Below are 21,768 nucleotides of genomic sequence, written 5' to 3' on the forward strand. Positions count from 1 at the left end.
AAAAAATTTTTTTTTCATAAATTATGAATAGTATCTTCTTTTTTTATGATTCCATTGTATAAAGGATGCTTTCCCTCTGCTTTCTATTCAGTTTTGGCCTGGCCAGAGTACAGTAATAACCCCTTGTATTTTTTCAAAATGTCGTTCGATAAAGTGCATTTACGTATTGTTTACTTTATGAATTCCGTAAAGACAATACCGCGAGTGTGGCAACCAAAAACATTTGTGAAGCGTATGGAGCATGTCATCAAAGTTCGACAGGTACGAAGATGGTTTGCAAAATTCCGATCTGGAGATTTTTCACTCATTGATAAACCACGTACCGGGCGGCCATTGAAGTCTGATGACGACGAATTAAAAGTCATAATTGACACCAATCCACGTCTAACCATCAGGGAGATTGTGTCAATGATGGGAGTCAACCAAACAATCGCATTAAGACATTTGAAGCGTATGGAAATGGTTTCGCGGTACGACGTTTGGATACCTCATCAATTGTCGGCTGCCAATTTATTGGATCGTGTTTCAACGCGCGTTGCTTTAAGTGCGAGACAAAAACATGAACCTTTTTTGCATCGTTTGGTGACGGGAGATGACAAATGGGTCGTGTACAACAACGTGACAAGAAAAAGACATTGGACTATACCTGGACAAGCCCCATTAACAACTTCGAAGGCCGAAATCCATAAAAAAAGTTATACTTTGTGTTTGGTGGAATAATAAGGGTATTGTGTATTTTGAACTCTTGGAACACGATAAGACAAGTACAGCAGAACGATATTGTCAGCAATTATCCAAATTGAACATGGTCCTTCAAAAGGATAGACCAGAATTGGTAAACAGAAAAGGGGCAGTGTTTCATCACGACAACGCGCGACCACATGTGGCTATGATGACCCAACACAAGCTAAATGAGTTAAATTGGGATGTTATCAAGCATCCACTGTATTTTCCAGATCTTGTTCTTTCTGATTTTTATTTATTCCGATCACTGCGAAAAAATTTTAATGATGAAAAAAATTATTCAATAGAGCAGGTAAAAACATCCCTTACTTCATTTTTCGCATTAAAATACGCGGAATTTTATACTACTGGTATTAATAAGTTGATAGAAAGATGGAAAAAGGATATAAGAACTGATGGAAATTATATAATTTATTAAATAAATAATACACAAGAAAAAATTTAAAAAAAAATATATGTAAAAAACGGTCAAAACTTTTGCATCAACCCAATATATATATATATATATATATATATATATATATATATATATATATATATATATATATATATATATATATATATATATATATATATATATATATATATATATATATATATATATATATATATATATATATATATATATATATATATATATATATATATATATATATATATATATATATATATATATTCAAAACTGAAAATATTTATTTTGCACTCGGCGGGAATCGAAGCCGCGACGCCAGTTTCGCCGTCGAGCGTCTACCCATCGGCGCCTGTCCTTTATAGTGATAGGGTTTTGTCGTAACCGACATCATCACACTGAGATAACCAGAGAAAATATTGACTTTAGACAGAACGAAGGCGAATTTCATGCAAAACGGGAAATTAACTAAAAATAAATAATGTTCATAATGAGAAATAACGCGCTGTGTATTTACAGACTTAATAATTTTAAACAGTCTCCATTTACAAATTTACTCGTTACATGCGTTCAAAACAAATAATGGACTATTTTTACTCGAGAGAAATATTGAATTAAAGATACTCTTTATATAAAGGATTATTTACTTTTTGTGTTTTTAACAATCCACATAGTTAATGATTTCATTCACAACATTTTGAGTGTGTCCAAATACTTGTTCTCAAATCCGGGTTTTCTCCACTTCGGAATTATTTATACTTTTTTGACATCTCAATATAGATGAACAAGAAAATGGAGATCTAGGTATTTACAGGGCTTATTACCTGTCATAGGCTGGTTAAGTTGTCGCTTTACACACGTGCAACATTCATTATTCTACCCATGATTGACAACCACGCTACTCAAATTTTTGGAACCCCTAGATATATGGTCAATCTCGTGACACAGTACATATGAGATTACAGCAGCCATCCATGCTGGAATAAGAAAGCTTTTATTTAGCAGAGACCCTTTCTTACTCGTATGCAAGATCAGAACCCCGGATTATTTTTGCATACTGGGAAAACACTTAATGATTTCAGGAAATCATAGTTTTTCATTTTATTTAAAAAGTTTAATCCTATATATCTCCCTTATTTCTGTACATATTTCAACGAGTCTATTACCGATTGTCCCGTGATTTTTAAATTTAATCTATAAGGCATTAGAAAGATTTGTTAAAGCCCATTTCGCCTACATATGTCACCTTACCCACAAATGCGTCCCCGATGATAAAGCAGGGATTATACTTGTTACATCGAAGATAAATCTCGCGTTGTTCTACAGCACCGCTAGCCGAAAGGAATAAACAACAAAAGGAATAATAATTTATTTGCCATACAGAGGACGATATATTTCAATGGCGACACTTTAGCGGCGATATTTCAAAAAATTGGAAACGAAAATCCACGCAAGAGGAGTCTGCCTGCTGTATCGGAAAATTAAAATCAATAACATAGAAATTTGAAAGGCTGTTCAAACATCAATTCGTAACTGCCTACTGGAAAGCTGCGTTGTCTATGACACCTTAAGGACATAGTTTTTGACATTTCGCTCACTCCTTTCAAGAGCGTCATAAATAAAATAACTTGATTTTTCAGGAGAACGTTTTTAAAGTTTAAAAATATATTGTATCACAAAATATTAAAAACAAATATCAAGCTACTTATTGAACTTTTCATTTTGAAGGTTTTTCCTCTATTTGAAAAATATTTAGTATATTTAAAAAAATAATTAAGCAATACCTTTTCTTCAAAATGCGAAAACAACATTTTCTGCCCTATAGCGGGTAAATATTAAGTTAAAAATATGCCTCTTTTGCTGGGATATAGTACATTTTCTGGGCATTTCGAAAACATGTACAACTGAAAATTGAAGATTTTTGATTTATGACGTTCTTGAAAGGATTCAGCGATTTGTTTACAATAAAATTTAAGTACTGTGGAACCGCTCATAACGAGTAATACGCACAAAAATAAAAAAGTGAAAAAGTTGTTCCTTTAACGAGCGTTTATTTCGCATAATGAGTTACAGAAAAAAGGCAAGTACCTTTTTCACGACATTCTCTTGTAAGCCAAGACTTCCGCGTCTTGGGAAGAAGTTACCAAGAGTACCCTTACTTCCGCTTGGAAAAAACTTTGACCAGAGAGTGTTGTCGAATGTGATTTTAATACAATATTTGTGTATGTTTTGAATATTGAAAGCATTATCTTTGTGGATCATATTGATATATTATTTTGAGAAATAAAAAGACTTTGTTTTTTGATCCACTCACATTTTTATTAACAACCAACTAGTTTCGGCAACAACCTTTTACCCTCTTTAGGGTATAAGTCATAAATTAAACCCTGAAGATGGCAACAGGTTGTTGCCGAAACTAGTTGGTTGTTAATAAAAATGTGAGTGGATCAAAAAACAAAGTCTTTTTATTTCTCAAAATAATATAGTATTTGTGTAGTCTACTGTCAACGAGATTATATCATACGATCATGGGACTAGAGGTGGATAACAACGATATTAAAGAGCTTGTGTAAGAAGGACAAGAGCTGACTACCGAAGAGCTTATGGAGTTGCATCGTGTTCCACAGCAAGAAATTATGGAGGAGAGCTTGTTAACGGAGGAGGAGGAAGTAGCAGAGCAACAATCTTCTCGCACAATAAGAGAAATGCTGAAAGCACGGGAAACTCTTGCATCGTACTTTAAGAAGCATCACCTAATAAAGGGTCGGCTATTCGCGCTAGAAATTTATTCAATGATAATGCTCATAATGACATATTTTCGCCGAATTTTGAAGCGTCGGGAAAAACAAATATCTTTAACCTACCGGTTTTGACAAGAACCGTCATCATCAGGGTTTATTTTAATTCAAAAACATTAAAATACTCTCACCAAAAACTTTCCGTAAAACTCCTAAAACTTTATACAGTTTTCTAGTTTAAAATGATTTATTACTTGTCATAAATTCATATTCAAATTTCTATTTATATTTTTTTATCTAAATTGTTTTCCAAGTTTTTACACTATTTAACAGCTTGTAAGTAATTTAACTTGAATAAAGATAAATAAAAAAATTTAAAATAGAGTATTCTTTCGGCATGGAACGCATTATCGTATTTTACATTGAGTTCTATGGAAAAAATGTTTCGCTTAACAAATGAGATGCTGAAACAAATCATGCTCGTTATTAGAGGTTCCACTGTATATGTAAAGAAATATATTACTATATTTTTTTTTCATTTCAAAAAGTGTTCCACCGATAAAACTGAGTGCGACAAAGAAAAATCAAGATGGCGGCGTTACGTCAGTTTTGAGAAGGACTGATAAACTTAAAATGTTGATTCTTTGTTTTTGAAAAGCAACCCTTAGTATTTTGAGTCTAATATACAAAACGTATTTTTATTTATTTTTGACTAGTTACATGTAACTTGAAAATAAAAATAAAACTTAATATAAATTGACTTAGTTTCAGAAGAGATTTACGTTACTTACGATGTACCATAAAACTGTTCGTATCCGTTTTTTAATGTAGAAAAATGATTTAATACGAAGTTTTAAATGTAATACGTATAACTAACTACAGAGAACCCACCGCTTCTCCACAGGGGTAGGCAGAGAGATTAGAACGCCACATCACTGTCTTTGCAAACATTATTCTCCTATTTATACCGGCCAATTATTCCGACTCCTAACCTGACCACTTTTAAATGCCAATATCATTATTAATTATTATATTAGATGAAATGTCAATATTGATGTTTGTTTTGAAATATTTATTTATTTATTATTCTGTGACATAGTATGATACTTCGACTGCATTCGGTTTACTTTCATCTTTCAGAGCGAATAAGGACCGAAGAGGAGAATTTTTTTGAGACAATGTAATTCGCAACGAATTTTCACATTACATTTTAATTGTTTATCTGACATTTGATTAAAAATATACATTAGCGGTCTTTTTTGTAAGTAGGTACTAAAACACTTTATATGGAAACGTTGTATAGAGACATCTTCTTACATAATTTTTAACTAAATATAAAGACTTGTTAAAAAGCTTCAAAATGTATTACATAGATGTCAGTAATGGCATCAAAATTTACGATATTTTTAATCGTTTTTCCTAACACTTCCTATTCCTATACAGAAACATCATTCTTCAGTAATTTATTTTCTGTGCTAGCTGCAGGACTATGAAACGAATAATCTCTTCATGTCAAAAATGCCACATCCCTGATAAACTCTAAGAAACGCCTAAAATATTGTCCATCAATCCTTGGAACCCGAAGGGCGTTCTTCCACTACATGGAATTTTACCATCCGGCACGTCAGTTTGCATTTTAAAACGATGATTGGCTCGAATTGGCTTGTGCTTTTGTCCATCTTTTTTCGGATCGGAGCTCTTGTTCGGTGCGTGAATACGTTGCATGTAAATTCGATCATGCGTAACTGTCGTGGTCGCTTTCATTTTTCTAAACTGGACTACCGGACGGTAAAATTCTGGGTAGTGGACGAGCGCCCAGACTGTTAAATTATATCATCTCTTCTTGGCTTTTCTAACTCTCCCCTCTCAACTCACCTTCATACTCACTCTGCTTTCAATTTTTCCATCAATTTTACAGTTTTCTTGCCATATGATCATTCACACTGTGATTTAATTCATTATGATTTGACTTTTTTTCTTCATTTTTACTTACCATAAGTACAAGGATTATATCATTGATAATTTCAAGGTACTGTATTTTTCAGACTATGTATAAAAAGGCTATGGACTACAAGACGCTCCTTCATTAGTGGGTAATTATTTTTTTAAATAACATTTAAAAAAGAATTTAAAGAACCTCATAAAACTTTGCATTACATAATTCCACTGTGTTTTGGTGTACATACTACGAATGCATGTGTAATATTATATGTAGCGGACTACATTTTTAATGATTCCCATCACTATAATGTTGGTTGATAGAAATAGGTTTCCCGCAGTATTGACTATATGGCAATTTTTAAGACTGGGACTGAATTGAAAATCAAACTTTGGGCGGTTTTATGTTAATTTTAAGTATGTATAAGACTCACCTGAACATCGAAGATTAAAAAAAATAGTTCATAAAATACAGTACAGTAGAATCGCGATATAAGTAATCGCGATATATCGAAAAATGACGTATATCGAAAAAAAAAACCAAATTTATTCCCTAAAACTAATTTTTCATACAAAAATGCATTTATATAACGAAATCCCGTTATTATGTATAACAAAATCACTTTTGTCCCGTACGAAAAAATGCCAATACATTTAAGTAAATTTATAACAAATAAAAAATGTTATGATAAAAATATTTCAAAGCCGCGCCGCCGCGGCGCCGCGCCGAAATAAAAAATGTTAAGATAAAAATATTTCAAAGCTGCGCCGCCGCACCATATATGCGGATGGTTTTATGGCGATTTTTAAAAGTAATTCAATACAATATCCCATCAGCTTGAGTAATTAGTAATTAGAGTCAATGAGTCAGTGAAATGATTTACTTTAGCAATAATAATTCTTTAGTTGTGTCGCCTACTTTCAAAACCCGCTAGATCCAGTTTTATAAGATTTTAAAATAAATACTCTATCGGAATGCCAGTTGTGGGTTTTATTGTTCAAAAATTTTAAATACTTGAAAACCCCGCTAAAAAATACTTAAAAACGAACGTTGTATTTCAAATTCCGATATATTCATGAAACTTGCCTTCTGACCCATATCGGTCAATCAGAGAGCGGAGATAGGTCAAAAGTTAAGATGATGTCATTATCGATTTGTGTCTCGTGTTTTTTTTTGAGTACTGAAAAACTTTCCAAAAAAATGGGAAAATTCTCTATTTTATAATATTTTATATAAAGATAGACAAATCTTTGAAACATAAATGTTATCCGGAGAATTTGGATTTTTTTTTGTAAAATCGACTTAAATGGATCTGGCGGATTTTGAAAGTAGGCGACGTAGTTATAATCTCTCTTCTTATTTCAATGAAATTATTTCTGTAGGCCATAAAAATTCTAAAGTATATTCTCTCCCATAATCAGTCCACCTGCTTATCTCAATGGTAGACAATAATAATTCTCTAATTACAATCCGTCTTTTTATCTCATTGAAATGATTCTGTTGACAATAATAATCCTCAAATTGCATCTGTCTTTTATCTACATCGTAAGGGCATTTGTCCACTACACGGAATAATTTTACCGTCCGTCAGGCACGTCAGTTTGCGTTTTAAAACGACGATTTTACGATCGAATTTACGCGCAACGTGTTCACGCACCGATCAAGAGCTCCGATCCGAAGAAAGATGGACAAAAGCACAAGCCAATCGTCATTTTAAAACGCTAACTGACGTGCCGGACAGTAAAATTACACGGAATTTCGGGTAGTGGACAAGCGCCCTAAGTGGGGCGTAGTGTCGGGTAAGACGATCTGCACACTATTGGACTAGCGGAGTAACGTGTTACGACGTACGACATGCACGCATACTTACAAAGCACGCCACACGCGCAAACACAGAAACGTTTGTGTATTTTTACAATTTTATGTTAGGATTTGATTCCCGATTTTTTTACAAATTATTTATTTCCGTCGCTGCAAATGAATGACATTATGAATAATATTTACCAGACTCAACATTACAAAATTGTTTTATTTCAACTTTAAATATGGCCAATAAAAGCAACTAGGAATATTAAATATGACGGACAAATTTAGACAAATACGAATTTGTCTGTTTTATACGGATTTTGAAGGAATAAAGAGATCAAACGGAATTTGAAGGATTATAACGGAATTTTAACGGATTTTAGGAAATTTTTAGCGACGGCGAAAAAAAATTCATCGCGTAAATTTTGGAAAAAAAATTTTTTTCGCCGTCTCGTAATTTCGCAATTTCGTAATTTCGCAATCTCAATATCGAAAACTACTCTTTGACGTCTGACAACACTGGCCATCAGTAGCGCGCAAGCCGTTCTCGTTCTCGGCTTTGGCGGCTACTTGTGATATTATTATTATTATATTTGATGTTATTATTCTCATTTTCAGATACATATTTACCAGACCCAACATTACAAAATTGTTATATTTCAACTTTAAATATGGCTAGTAAAAGCAACTAAGAATATTTACGTTTTTCCGGTTTTAAAATCACATTCTCATATTGTGTACAAAATACATACGAGTATCATCGATTCCCGCAGCACTTTTATCACCGTAAGGTTAATAAGAAAACAAGTGAAAATATGTAGGTATTCAGTTCCCTATGGCCCCCTTCCTCCTTTGTTTGCAGAACTTGCGATCTTTTTGAAAAGCCGCGCAACATTTTTTGCAACGGCGTGCAACATATACATACTAAGTATGATTTTAAAAAAATTCGTTATATGTAAGAATTCGTTATTACGAATTAATATTTTTTGGTCCCTTGGATTTCGTTATATCGCGATTCTACTGTATATATAAGGTACAAACCTTGCCTGTATCACTAGTCTGTTTTTGGTTTGTTGCATAATAATTGCATTGTACCAATAAGCCCACCAATGTCCAGAAAATTCCATGCAAGATTAACAAAAAAAAAATAAGGTGGTTAATAAACACAAAACAAGTTTTAAATTTTTACATTTATTTTCTTTAAATAAGATGTTATAATATGTATACCATGATTTACTAAATAAACCGGCAGATAACTGATTTACGTTCTGTCCATCTGATTAAATTTCAATACACAAAATAAATGTTTGTGAAATTCAATCAAATTGACAATCAAACAATTAATAACGAGGAAAATAATTCTCGCACAATAATCTGGGTGATTGATATCCGATATTTGCAATACAATGGGTGTTGCTTCAATGGAAATGTACATATTTAATTCTTGCAAAATTCCGGATAAACAATGCGGCAGATGGTAGAGACTAATCAAGGCTGCCGATCAGAAAGATGTTTATTGAAGGGCGGCCGCTCCAGAGATGATTTCGATAAGTTCTCTGGTGATCACAGCCTGCCTGGTCCTGTTGAAGGTCAGGGTGAGCTTGTCAATCATCTCCCCGGCGTTTTTGCTGGCGTTGTCCATGGACGTCATCCTGGAAGACTGCTCGGAGCACGCTCCTTCCTTCATGGCGTAGAAGAACATGGAGGCCATGGAGAACTCCAAGTAGCTCTTGATGACGTCGGAATCCAGAGAGTCGTACACCGCCAATTTGGGTGCAGCCTGAAACATGAATGAAAATGTAATAATAATAATTTGGATAATTTGAAAAACTCCATTTTCATAAAATACTACCGCAAGGGCACTTCTACTACTCTCACCCTTACCGGCACCCAATGGTGTATAGGGCACTGCTTTAATTTGATGACACGTTAAGTTAATTGTTAAATATTTTATAATATATGAAGGCAAGGTGACCAAATCTTTGCTTCAGGTACCAGTTTATCGTAATATTAAATAAATATTAGTGTTAAAAAACAGTTTAAACAATTTTTGCAGGAAAAGCTTAAAAGCGTCTTTTACATACTGCTGGTAAAGTGCGGAAGACGCTTATAAGCATTCTATGTTCTTATTTTAGCGTTGTCACCAAAACACACTGTACAGATCGAAATTGCATTTATTTACAGTTTTATAACTGCCTCCTGCTCTCTATCAACAGTGTGTAAAATATGCTTTTAAGCGTTTCCCGGAAACATATATTTAACTATAGATTTATTTAATTTTTATGGATTTTTACTGTCAACATTATAAATCGACAATGTTATATTACAAGGAAGGGTTGAGAACTAAGCAATGCAATATTATTAATGTATCCCTAAACATGGGTACATTCTGATCATTTATCTCTTCAATAAATGCAAAAAAGTTAAAGGGACGCACCGAGTGAAAAAATATGAGAAATAGTGATTTAGGAGATCATATGTTATTGTTGTTTTTGTATGATTGTTGCCTATCCCTAATATTGAAGTGTAACAATACAGGGTAAATAAAAATAATCATTTATTTTAATATAGCATAGTCATAATTAGAAATCTCACATTGGATATGAAATATCAAAATATGTTGATATGCAAAGTTTTCATATGATTTTTTATTTATTATTTTATTAACACATTGCCGTCGGGACACGGCATTTGCCGTTTTTCGAGGACTATCGCTCAACTGCGGGACATGGCAAATGCCGGTTTTGTCGACTGTCGGTTTTCGGCGGGAAACGGCAATATACGGGTTTGTTATCAGCGTGAAATAAAACGCGTTGAAGGGTAATTTGCTACCTGGGTGCTAGGCCACAGTCTATCAACGTTATTTGAGATGCCTTGTCCGGATTGTCTAGTGTGCCGCTTGTAAAGGCGTCGCCAGAAATCTAGAGTTTTTATGCGATCTCAATCTCTAGCTTAGTTTGAGTCATTTCACATTTTCATTTCACATTACTGTTTGGTATTCTATTATTTGAATATATTAGCATTGTATAGGGAATGATACCTCGGAGGAGGAGACTATTTTTTAGAGTTTACAATGCTTCTAAAATTGTGAAATACGGAATGCTTAATTAAAAACTATGTTTATAATTTATTTTTGATGATCAAACGTCATATATGATTTCTTTGAAAATTTTAATCGAAAATATTATTTGGTTTACATATAGTGTCAATTTTAAGAAAGAGATATATTTTTGCGCTAATCGCGAAAAACATCCGCTATAGGCTAGTCTATTGTTCAAAGCGCCAGACTACAATGTGTTAAAATAAAAATGATATAAAATTTTAAAAACCTACCTCAACGGCGGCCTGACTGAACAGTGGAAGATCGGCCTGGGCGTAGGACACCACCGACTTGAACTTGTTGAAGACAATCTTTCCGGAAGAGAATTCATATCCAGAGTTCAAGATGGCGATGGTGAGCTTGGCAGCATCCAGGAATGTAGGGGGCAGACGGCCAACCTGAGAAAATAAAAATGTTAACAAAATAAGATACACAGAAGATACACTGCGTACACTTCCATTTTTTTATTTATTTTTTATCAAATATATTTTAGTTATGGATATTTTAAATTCTGAAATTAACTTAAGTTAATCTTATTATTTATATATAAATATATATAAACATATAATGCTATCATATTCAATATTAATAAGTTAATATATTTCCACTGTTACTCCATAATTATCAATACTTTTTTTTAATCCCTTTAGACTTAGACTAAAACATGTCTAGATACCAACCACTATTACGGTTTCAATGTATGGGGTCCATATAAAAAATAATTTGACTGTAACATCAAAACTTGACGTGATACAAGCTTGTCACCATATAAACTTTGAATAAGAACGATTAACTTAGTCCAAACCAGTCATCCAAATTTCAGTTACAAAATCATTGTTGACCAGTGTAATTGGAGTTCTACTGTAATATACTAATACAGGAGTAATATAACTATCTGTGAATTGGTTGGTCATTTTGAGAACCTATTTTTTATTTGATTTAATATGGTGACAAAAGCTTTTATTACAATTTTAATTCATTTTCTAGACATTTCTACTTTTACAATCTTAAATTTAATAACACAGTTCTCTCCAGTAAACAGACTAAGCTCTTGTGCTCGGAGAGGGACTTACACTTATTATTTATTGTTTATATTTGTTGGTTATATAATTTATTTTTATTATAATTATGTTATAGTGTTTTTTTCCTGGATTAACATTTACTGACCATTAAAAACAACAGAATAAAGGGTAGATTATGCTCCATAGGGCGCTTGTCCACTACCCGGAATTTCACCATCCGGCAGTCCGGTTTTGAAAAATGCAAGCGACTACGACAGTTTAGCGTAATCGAATTTACGCCGTGTTCACGAAAAAAGATGAAGAAAGATGGACAAAAGCACAAGCCAATCCAAGCCAATCGTCATTTTAAAACGCTAACTGACGTGCCGGACGGTAAAATTCCGTGTAATTCCGTGTAGTGGACAAACGCCCATAAGATGTTTTGATAAATGAAAGTTATGTAAAACAACCCGGAGTGTTATGATTTAACGTAACGGTGTATTTCAGTGGATGCCTCACCTCCTGAGCGACCAGCATGATGTTCTTGCCGTACAGACGCTGCAGAATGTTGCGGGACTTGTCACCGACACAGACCACCTTGGTGTTGGCAGCAACTTCAGGGGCCGACAGGTCACCACGGATGACCTTAGATACACCAGTGTGAACAGCGCCACATAGACCTGAGTACAAATCACACTCGCGTCAAATTAAAAATATAATTAATTAATTTAAATAATGGGTATTTGCAGACATCTCAGGATGCCTGAAAAATTATACACATATGGTAAAACCCTGACATGAGGATCGACAGCAAAATCAAAGGAAATAAGACTTGTGAGCAACCCATCATGACATATGGGATCGAATGCAGAGCAGACGCCGCAATAATAAAAAAATGCGCTAAGAGTGTCAGACATGAAGACTAAGGAGCATATCTGGCAACAAGATAGAATAAATAACGCCAGGATAAGAGAGATATGCGAAATTGAGGATTTCGCTAAGTAGGGAAGGCAACGAAGAAAGCAATGGTATGCGTATGTGATGAGGATGGAACTATCCAGACTCCCCCACATTGCATTGCACGGCCAACCTAATGATAAATGATTCCCAGGCAGACCACCAAAGAGATGGATTGATAGCTGGGAATGGATATCACAGGAGGCTAAATCCCTTTTAAAAATCGGATACAAGGCCTACACTAAGAAGAAGAGGGTTATTTGCATTATATGTTTCTTTATAGGCATGTGCCATGAGCAAGACAGACTACGCAAGAGCGTAGTCTGTCTCGCTTCTTTTCTTCACTGTTCTAACGTATTATTTCCCTCTAAGAAGAGGCAAATAATACATTAGAACAGTGAAGAAAAAACATTGTAGTATGCGTAAAAGTGCCTTGGCGACAAGTTTAAACATACGTAACGTAATCTGATATGTTTTAACAATGCGTTATAGAATGTAATAAAAATAATGCACAATGTTAGCGCTAATACGGACAGTACAGCCGCCCACATTAATCAATTTGTCAAGTTAACACGACTGTCTCGAGCAATTCAAAAGTAAATGGTTATTTTTAAATGACTAGAAACAAAAATATTGCGATAAATATCGATTTAGTTGTAAGAGGTTTAAGAATACGAAGCAGAAGATTGAGTGTGTCTGATAGATTTTGTTGCTAAAATTGATTTGTCGAAATATTTTGAGAAAACGACAATCCAAAATGCTTAATTGGATGCAATTTTGCATGTCTGCCACAAGAGAATTTTTCAGTAAAATTTGAAGCAGACTTATTGTATTTACTATTTTTTAAATGAAATAAAACTAGAGACTGCTGAAATGCGAATGCTTAGATATTCAATAATTAAAGAAAACACTTCGTTTTTTACCACTTGAGTTTTATTATAGACTACATGTTTCAGAAGCTAAACTTCCATCATTCAGGTCTGTATAATAACAGATATTCAGCTGGAGTGTGTCTTAGAGATTAAATAAAAAGTTCACGCATTCATGGAAGCCTGGCTGTAACAGGAATCAATAGTAAGGTAGAGGACAATCGAGATGGTATGGGCACATAGGACGCAGAGAACCTGAACATATTGTAAACCAGACAATCGCCATGGAACTTGCTTGAAACACGTCTAGAGAAAAACCAATAAATTCATGGATGCTACAGAAAGATAACAGAATTCGAAGGTATGGCCTTAGTGACGTTGTCCATGATAGAAGGACCTACAACCTGAAGAAGAGGAGAGCTGACCCCAACAGTCTACAACGACGATAAGTTAGGATTGAGCGAGGTAGAAGAAGATTTACAACAATTTAAGTGTGTCCAAATACTTGTTCACAAAATCTGGATTATCTCCAATTACAGGAGCTACTTTCATATTGTTTTTGACATCTCATCAAAAATAAAGAAGAATAGGGAGTAATATAAGAGTTTCTGCTTAATAAAATGCTTCTTTACATCTCACCAATAGATGTCTCTAGTGAAGTTCTAGTAATTCAAGAACACGTTTCTAAATTGGTTCATATATATATATATATATATAACTTCCAAGAATTTGAGTAGTGTGGTCGTCAATAATGGGTAGAATTGGTGAATGTTACACGTGTGTAAAGTGATCACTCAAACCAGCCTATGACGGTCGTCAGCCCCGTAAATGCCCAGACTTCCGTATTCTTCTTCATCTTTGATGAGATGTCAAAAAATAATATAGAAGAAGATTGTTTAAATGAAATACATTGCCAGCAATTTCAGCCACTGGCTACCTTTGGTTGAAACATAATATAATTTGATATATGACCCTGAGGAGTATATGTACCTCTGTCAGATGTGATGGCAACGATCAACTTCTGGGGAGCTGCAGTGGTAGTATCCGCCACTTCCGCCTTTTCATAGAACTGCTTGGAAGCCTCTCCGTAGGGACGGGCTTGCCTCAAGTCGCGTTCAGCACGAGTGTACCTTGAAAATTAATATAGTATTCTCAATATTATTTATATTTAAAGCATTTACTTTGTGGTTAGTCATTTTTACTTTTTTTTTTTTTTTTAAATTTTAAAAATATTAGTATATAACCACTCACCGAGATTTTTATGTCTTAAATGACATAAAAATCTTGGTGAGTGGTTATTATTTCATTATAACCCTTATCCGCACGTAATGGTGCATAGGGCACTGCATAAAATTGACACAGCGTTATCTTGATCATTACTTACATGAAGGCAAGGTGATCACTCTTGCGATTCAGGAACCAGTCCAGGGTAATATTAAATAAATATTATAGTGTTAAATCACTAATATTTATTTTCACCCCCCCCTGGGAATCGAACCCGGGACCTCCAGCACGGTAGCTAAACACGCTGACCATTACACCACGGAGGCGGACATATAACGGAGTGGTTATATACAAATATTATTAATATTTTTATACAAAAAAAAATAATAATTAATATACATTTATAAGCTGTCACACATTGACTGCCAATAGGATTTTTATAAAATATTCAATATTTCGTAATTGTTTTCTACGTTTTATTTCGTAAAATGGCAATAGTCATTTGTCTAATCAAATAACACAAAGTAAAAGTATTGTAAAACGCGTTCTCCAAATGGGAAAACCCAGTGAGAGACACATTATTGTATATTTGAAATCGTAAATATGTGTAATAAATAAATGTCGGATACAAGCCTATCCTCAATAGTATAAGATGATACAATGAGGAAAATAAATTGATCCATATAATATAGCAATAATGCAAAACATGACTTCATTTAGTAGTCACATATTTTAATGCACACTTGCATAAAAAAAAATAAAAAAACCAAAAAAAATATATAGAAAGAAAATGTGGAAAATAATATAAGAATGTGTTCAACATATTTAAATAAACATATGTTATTTATTTTTTTAAATAAAAGTATTTGATACACATTGCTTACATGATAGATTAACTAACTAACTAACCATCAGGCCGCTTTCCGCAGGGGTAGGCAGAGAGAATCAAATGCCACACTACTCTGTCTTTGCAAACATTCTTCGCCTCTTCTACATTCATGCATCTCCTCATACATACCCGACGATTATTACGACTCCTGACCCGGCCGCTTTCAAGTATTTGACATACCTGATTTTGCCAAGTTTTCCTAGGTCTTCCTCTGCTTCTTTTTCCAACTGCATTCGCCTCATAAATTTGTTTAACCGTTCTTTCCTCACTCATACGTTCCACATGTCCAAACCATCTCAACACACCTTTCTTAATTTTATCGATAATGCTTATCTCAGCCTTCCATTCTTTCCTTATTTCATCATTCGAACATCTATCAAACATTGTTTTGCCACACATTCGTCTGAGGGATCGCATTTAAATGATAGATACACGAGTTATTTTGTAGGTCATTATAACTATCAACTCTGGACTCAGTTTCAGGATGAGAGATGCCTTACACAGCTACAATAACTGCTTAACTTCTTTTAAACAGGTCAGTTTTGCAAAAACAAAACATTATAGACTTATCACACCAACTGGTGGCTCGCCAGCTCAGTTTATAATACTACCAACTGGTGGCTCGCCAGCTCAGTTGCCTAGCAAATTACTGTGGGTACCACTCCAAAATCAGTACCAATATAATAAAACTGAATACTGGTGGCTCACCAGCCCAGTTGGCTTACAGAAATCTGAAGGTACAATTCAGTTCAAAATCAGTACCAACAAAATAAAACTAGATACTGGTGGCTCGCCAGCTTGACTGCACACTGGAGTTTCTATTAGCCCAAAATATGAATTAGAGGTATGTATGTATTGTAATGGGTGATTTTTTAATAGCTCTAGGAATTTTTTTTTTAAAAACACATAAACATCAGGAAAATGCATATAATCTTTATTTGAATCAATAGTACGGTCTATATAATTTAATGTTTGAAGATTATTTCATTCAAATGTTGCCGCGGCTGCGCCTGAAATGGTCCATCTGCTTATTCCAATTTTGGCATACATTTTCCAACAATTCGGCGGGTATCGCACGAATAAATGCTTCAATGTTATCTTCCGATGCGTCAATCGAAGCGGACTTGTTAGTATAGACATGAGCCTTAACATAGCCTCACAAAAAAAAGCGTGTTGGTGTTTTAATGTCCAACAATGTAAATTTGGTGCGAAATTTAGTCACAATAGCCCGAATAGCCGCTTCAGTGGGTCGATTAAAATGATTATAAAATGGAAGAAGTGCGCGATGAATTTTCTTAACAGAGCACGCATTTTGATAACAAAATTCAATGATTTGCAAGCTTTGTTCGTTTGTAAGACGATTCATGGTTAAATATAGACCAAACTGAATATTTTCATTAATTGATTCGGCAGTCACTTTGTGGTAAAATCTATCCATTTTTAATTAATATTTTACTTAGTAAATACCACTATTTCTTAAAATCTACTGTGACACGTGTTTCGATGCATTCCGCATCATTTTCAAACACCGTATGTGAAGCTAATTCTAAAAAATAAAAATAAAATTTAATTAATAAATAAAAATAAGAAACAGCTACTACCCCCTCTTCAACCTTCAACGTCCCAAGGACCCAACTCTAAAATTTAGAATTAGCTTCACATACGGTGTTTGAAAATGATGCGGAATGCATCGAAACACGTGTCACAGTAGATTTTAAGAAATAGTGGTATTTACTAAGTAAAACATTAATTAAAAACAAACTGAATATGTTTGACATGTACACAAAACACAACACGTTTGTGAGCTGTCAAAATTAGTGTTGCCAAAAAGAAAATAGTTAAAAAATCACCCTATAGTATAGAATATGATAAACATACTTGGCAGCCGACACCATCTTCATGGATTGGGTGATCTTCTGGATATTCTTGACGGACTTGAGCCGCATGGAGATGTGCTTGAGGGTGGCCATGTTGCGGCTCTGCTGCTGGCCAGCCAGGCCGACTGCTTGGCTGCATACTGCGGGTGCTACTCGGCCCAACATCTGAAAAAGGAAGGATAACTTAGTACAATATTTAAGCCTTTAAACGCAAATAAAATTATGGATTGAACCAAATTTTTAAGTTGTTGGTTAATATATCCAAAATTAAACAAGGTTTATTTGTTTATTTATTGATTTGGCGTTTAATTTGTAGAAAACCATTTTAATTTATGTATTACTTTTAAAACAAATACAGATTTTTTGAGTCTACTAAGTTGTATTTTATTAACAAAAACACATAAAAACTTATATTGTGACAATTGTTTCGCCTTGTTAGGGCATTATCAAACGAATGTGAAGATCAAACAATATAAGTTTTTATGTGTTTTTGTTAATAAAATACAACTTAGTAGACTCAAAAAATCTGTGTTTGATTTAAAATTAATACATAAAAAAAAAGGTTTATTTGGTTGAATTCTACATTTATTTATGTATATGTTAATACGTGACGCGTTTCGTCTTCTTAGGACATTATCAAACACGAGTTTTTGATAATGTCCTAAGAAGACAAAACGCGTCACGTATTAACATATACATAAATAAATAAATATAATTCAACCAAATAAACCTTGTTTAATATTGGATATATTAACCAACAATTCAATATGAAATTCTACCAACTGTCTGCAGTTACAATAAACAAATACAATAAACACATTTCGAAAACTCTTTCCATCAAACCCTCATCCACACCCGATGGTGCATAGAGCACTGCATAATATAAACGCAGTGTCATTTTGATCGTTAATGCATGTAGGAAATGTGATCAGCCCTCGGCTTTAGGTACCTCAGTCCAGGGTAATATTGAATAAATATTATGGTGAAAAAATCATCAGATTTAGTAGTATCTTCTTGTCTTCGAAAAGAAGCGGTTAGCTTCGAAACCGGTAGACATTTAATATTTATTGTGATTTTAAAACAGAGTTGTATTTTTATTACAAAATGGAAAATCACAAAGTTAGTGCTTCAAATACAAATTATACAAATAAATGAACTATGTGAAAATTCTTAATTGATGTAGGATATTGAATTCATTGTATCTATTGTATTGATCACAAATATAAAAAATATCCATATAAGAAGTGATATAATAGGAATTTTCTTAGCTGCACAACACAGTACGAGATAACTCGTAGTCGGCATCCTAGCAAAGAACGCAATCTATGAGTTATCTCGTAGTTGGCAGTCAACGTGTTAAGCTAGGTCGTTCCTGTGAATCCAGACTACTAAATATGTTTTTTTCTGTATAGTGGCGGTGAAGCACCGCTTCGAAAAGCATTGATGTGCAAACGTTAGATTTGAAACGAAGGTTTAAAATATTTAACAAGTGTTTCAATGATTACTTTAACTTTTAGATGTTTAAATCCTAAAACATATAAAACTCTTGACACATCGACATGAATATCGCTGTATTTTATGAACGATAAAAAAACAACAACTGTAATAAGGACGACATTTACCGATATTCGCGATCATTATTCACGGTATAATATTAAAATTAAGCCATCTACACTTCAAGATAAAATAATTATTGGGCATTCGACAAAGGTTATTATAACATCGTCCGTCAACCGGGTTATGTAAGAATTTTACAGCGGTATTTCGCGAATGTGATAAACTAAACATCGTTTTAAAAACATAATTTAATATGTACGAAGAGTACAGAAAACAATGAAATCGAGTATTTGTTGTATATAAAGTGATAAAATGGAAATATAATCCCCTACAAACCTTGCAATTTGACGGAAAATCGAGGTGGATAATGACCACAGAAAAAAACGACGCCGTCTACTTTTATAAGCATAGACGAAAAGATAACCGTGCCATAGACTTAGTTCACATAAAATAAGAAGTACCTAGCTAATGTGTATGGCGTACTGCGTACATTTCGATTCTAGAATAAAAAGTGTAATGCGTGTAATGGTTTGTTTTGAGCCATGTGTTTTTATCTCTTTTGATACTAATGCGCAACTCACACATATTGGAATGCAGTACATTTATATTTACCCTATAATCTGTGAATGTTCGTAGACGTCTGTTACGTTAGATATTTACTTTTTGTTCAGTTTTATTGTCGAAATGTAATTGTTTTGCTTGTTTGATATTTCAAAACTCATTTGGTGGATAATATCACGCTGATAGAAAATAATGAATTCCGATTTGTACCGTTAAATTTGAATTCTGGATTTTTAACAAAAATCAAGAATTTCTAAGTATGAACAATAATTTGGTTGAAGCAAATAGCAATTTAATAAGGGTACGCAGTACAAAAGCCAACGTATAGTTTGATGTATTTTATTCACCTTTGCAATGAATTAACCACCCTATACTCGGGTTCTCTTTCTACGAGAAATGGGAAACAAAAACAATTTTTTTCTGTAGTATTATGAAAACAGTGTTTGTTGTTCTCATACCTGTTAATTTTTTACTATAATAGGTGCATTCGGAATGGAACTGATTAACTTTGTCGTATCACGCCCTTTCTCTCTTTTTGTCTAGTCCGGATGTGTATTCAGTATGCATTAAATATTTTTGGCGCTTTTTTCTCGTGATTAACCCGCATATTACGTGCGATCGTATGAGTAAGGGCGTTTGTGCACTACCCGGAATTTAACCGTCTGGCAGTCCGGTTTTAAAAAATGAAAGCGACTACGACAGTTTAGCGTGATCGAATTTACGCGCAACGTGTTCATGCACCGATCAAGAGCACTGATCCGAAGAAAGATGGACAAAAGCACAAGCCAATCCAAGCCAATCATCGTTAAAACGCTAACTGACGTGCGAGATGATAAAATTCCGTTCAATTCTGTTCACAGTTATTTAACCTCTTGTTTTTTTTTTAAATATTTATCCTGCCAAATAAATAATAAAAAAAAACTAGAGGTAAAATAACTGTGAACAGACTACTATTTAAAAAAATAAAAGTTAGTTACCTACCTTGTAGAAACGATGTAAATTATAATATTTAAATTTTAATCTTTTAATTACCTTTGTGTGTTTGTAATGTTTGAAGTGATCGTAAGTACAATATAAATAATAATAATAAAATAACACTTTAATGTTCTGTCATTCTAATATACTTTTATTTTTTGTCATTCAGATGTATTGAAATATTCTATGTCATTCGGATATATTGAAATGAAATTTAATGTCACTGAGGGGAAAAAATACCTTTCCCACCGTCTGAAATTTTCGTTTGAAGTAGGTTAAGTATTCGAGGAAAGTTTCCTAGAATATTTTATAAACCAGAGGAAAAGCACTCTAGTTCTTCGGATCGTAGATGCATCCCTAAGGAAATGTTTGCTTCACTATGCTAATTGAAAAGTACGAAAATAAACAAAGCGAAAGTTTCAAGTCCTTGCTCCGCAGACGTAGACGGTAATAAATATAATTAAAAATTTCCACACGAATGATAATCTTGACTTAATATGTTATTTTGATGGACACACACAAACACACACACACACATATATATTTATGTATATATATATATATATATATATATATATATATATATATATATATATATATATATATATATATATATATATATATATGTAATAAAATAACTAGGTACCTACCTATACATTTTATTAAGTACTTACAAAAAGTACCTACATAAAACAGTTCTACCACCAGATGCCGCATGGGTCGCTCAGTAGAAAACAAAAGACTTCCGATAATATTATGAACTGTCAGAATCAGATAGATAGATAGATAGATAGATATAAAAATTATTATAAAGATAAATTAAGAATAAACTTTAATTACAAAGCAACACATTGTTTATTTTATTATTATACACCCACTTTACATATTATTTACACTTAATTTTCAAAAGGAAAATATTACCACGTTATAAAACGACAATTTTGTTAATATGGAAATGGATTATGAAACATTAGATGTATTAAAACAATTACTACAATATGTTCGGAGTGAGAGAGAAAAATTAGAAGATGATCAAAGAAAACGATTAAAAGATAATCAAAGAAGACGTGGAAATCTAAGAACTAGTGATAAAATTAAAGATAAAAGTCCATGTAAGATTTG

The 21,768-nt window shown here is 33.3% G+C and overlaps 1 protein-coding gene across 1 annotated transcript; it reads right to left on the reverse strand.

Annotated features, from left to right (window-relative positions):
• Positions 1-8,808: 8,808 nt before the first annotated feature.
• On the reverse strand, positions 8,809-19,505 carry ATPsyngamma (ATP synthase, gamma subunit). The gene is made up of 6 exons (XM_088258766.1): positions 19,447-19,505; positions 17,555-17,718; positions 14,554-14,693; positions 12,257-12,417; positions 10,970-11,134; positions 8,809-9,416 (listed from the first exon to the last, which is right to left on the reverse strand). Exons 2-6 carry the CDS (start codon positions 17,716-17,718, stop codon positions 9,150-9,152), a joined length of 897 nt encoding a protein of 298 aa, XP_088114892.1. The 5' UTR covers positions 19,447-19,505; the 3' UTR covers positions 8,809-9,149.
• Between the last annotated feature and the right edge of the window lie 2,263 nt (positions 19,506-21,768).

The sequence above is a fragment of the Brachycentrus maculatus genome, unplaced genomic scaffold, assembly GCF_059751285.1.
Source record: "Brachycentrus maculatus isolate JH-2025_06_01 unplaced genomic scaffold, ASM5975128v1 h1tg000103l, whole genome shotgun sequence".
Classification (NCBI taxonomy): domain Eukaryota; kingdom Metazoa; phylum Arthropoda; class Insecta; order Trichoptera; family Brachycentridae; genus Brachycentrus; species Brachycentrus maculatus.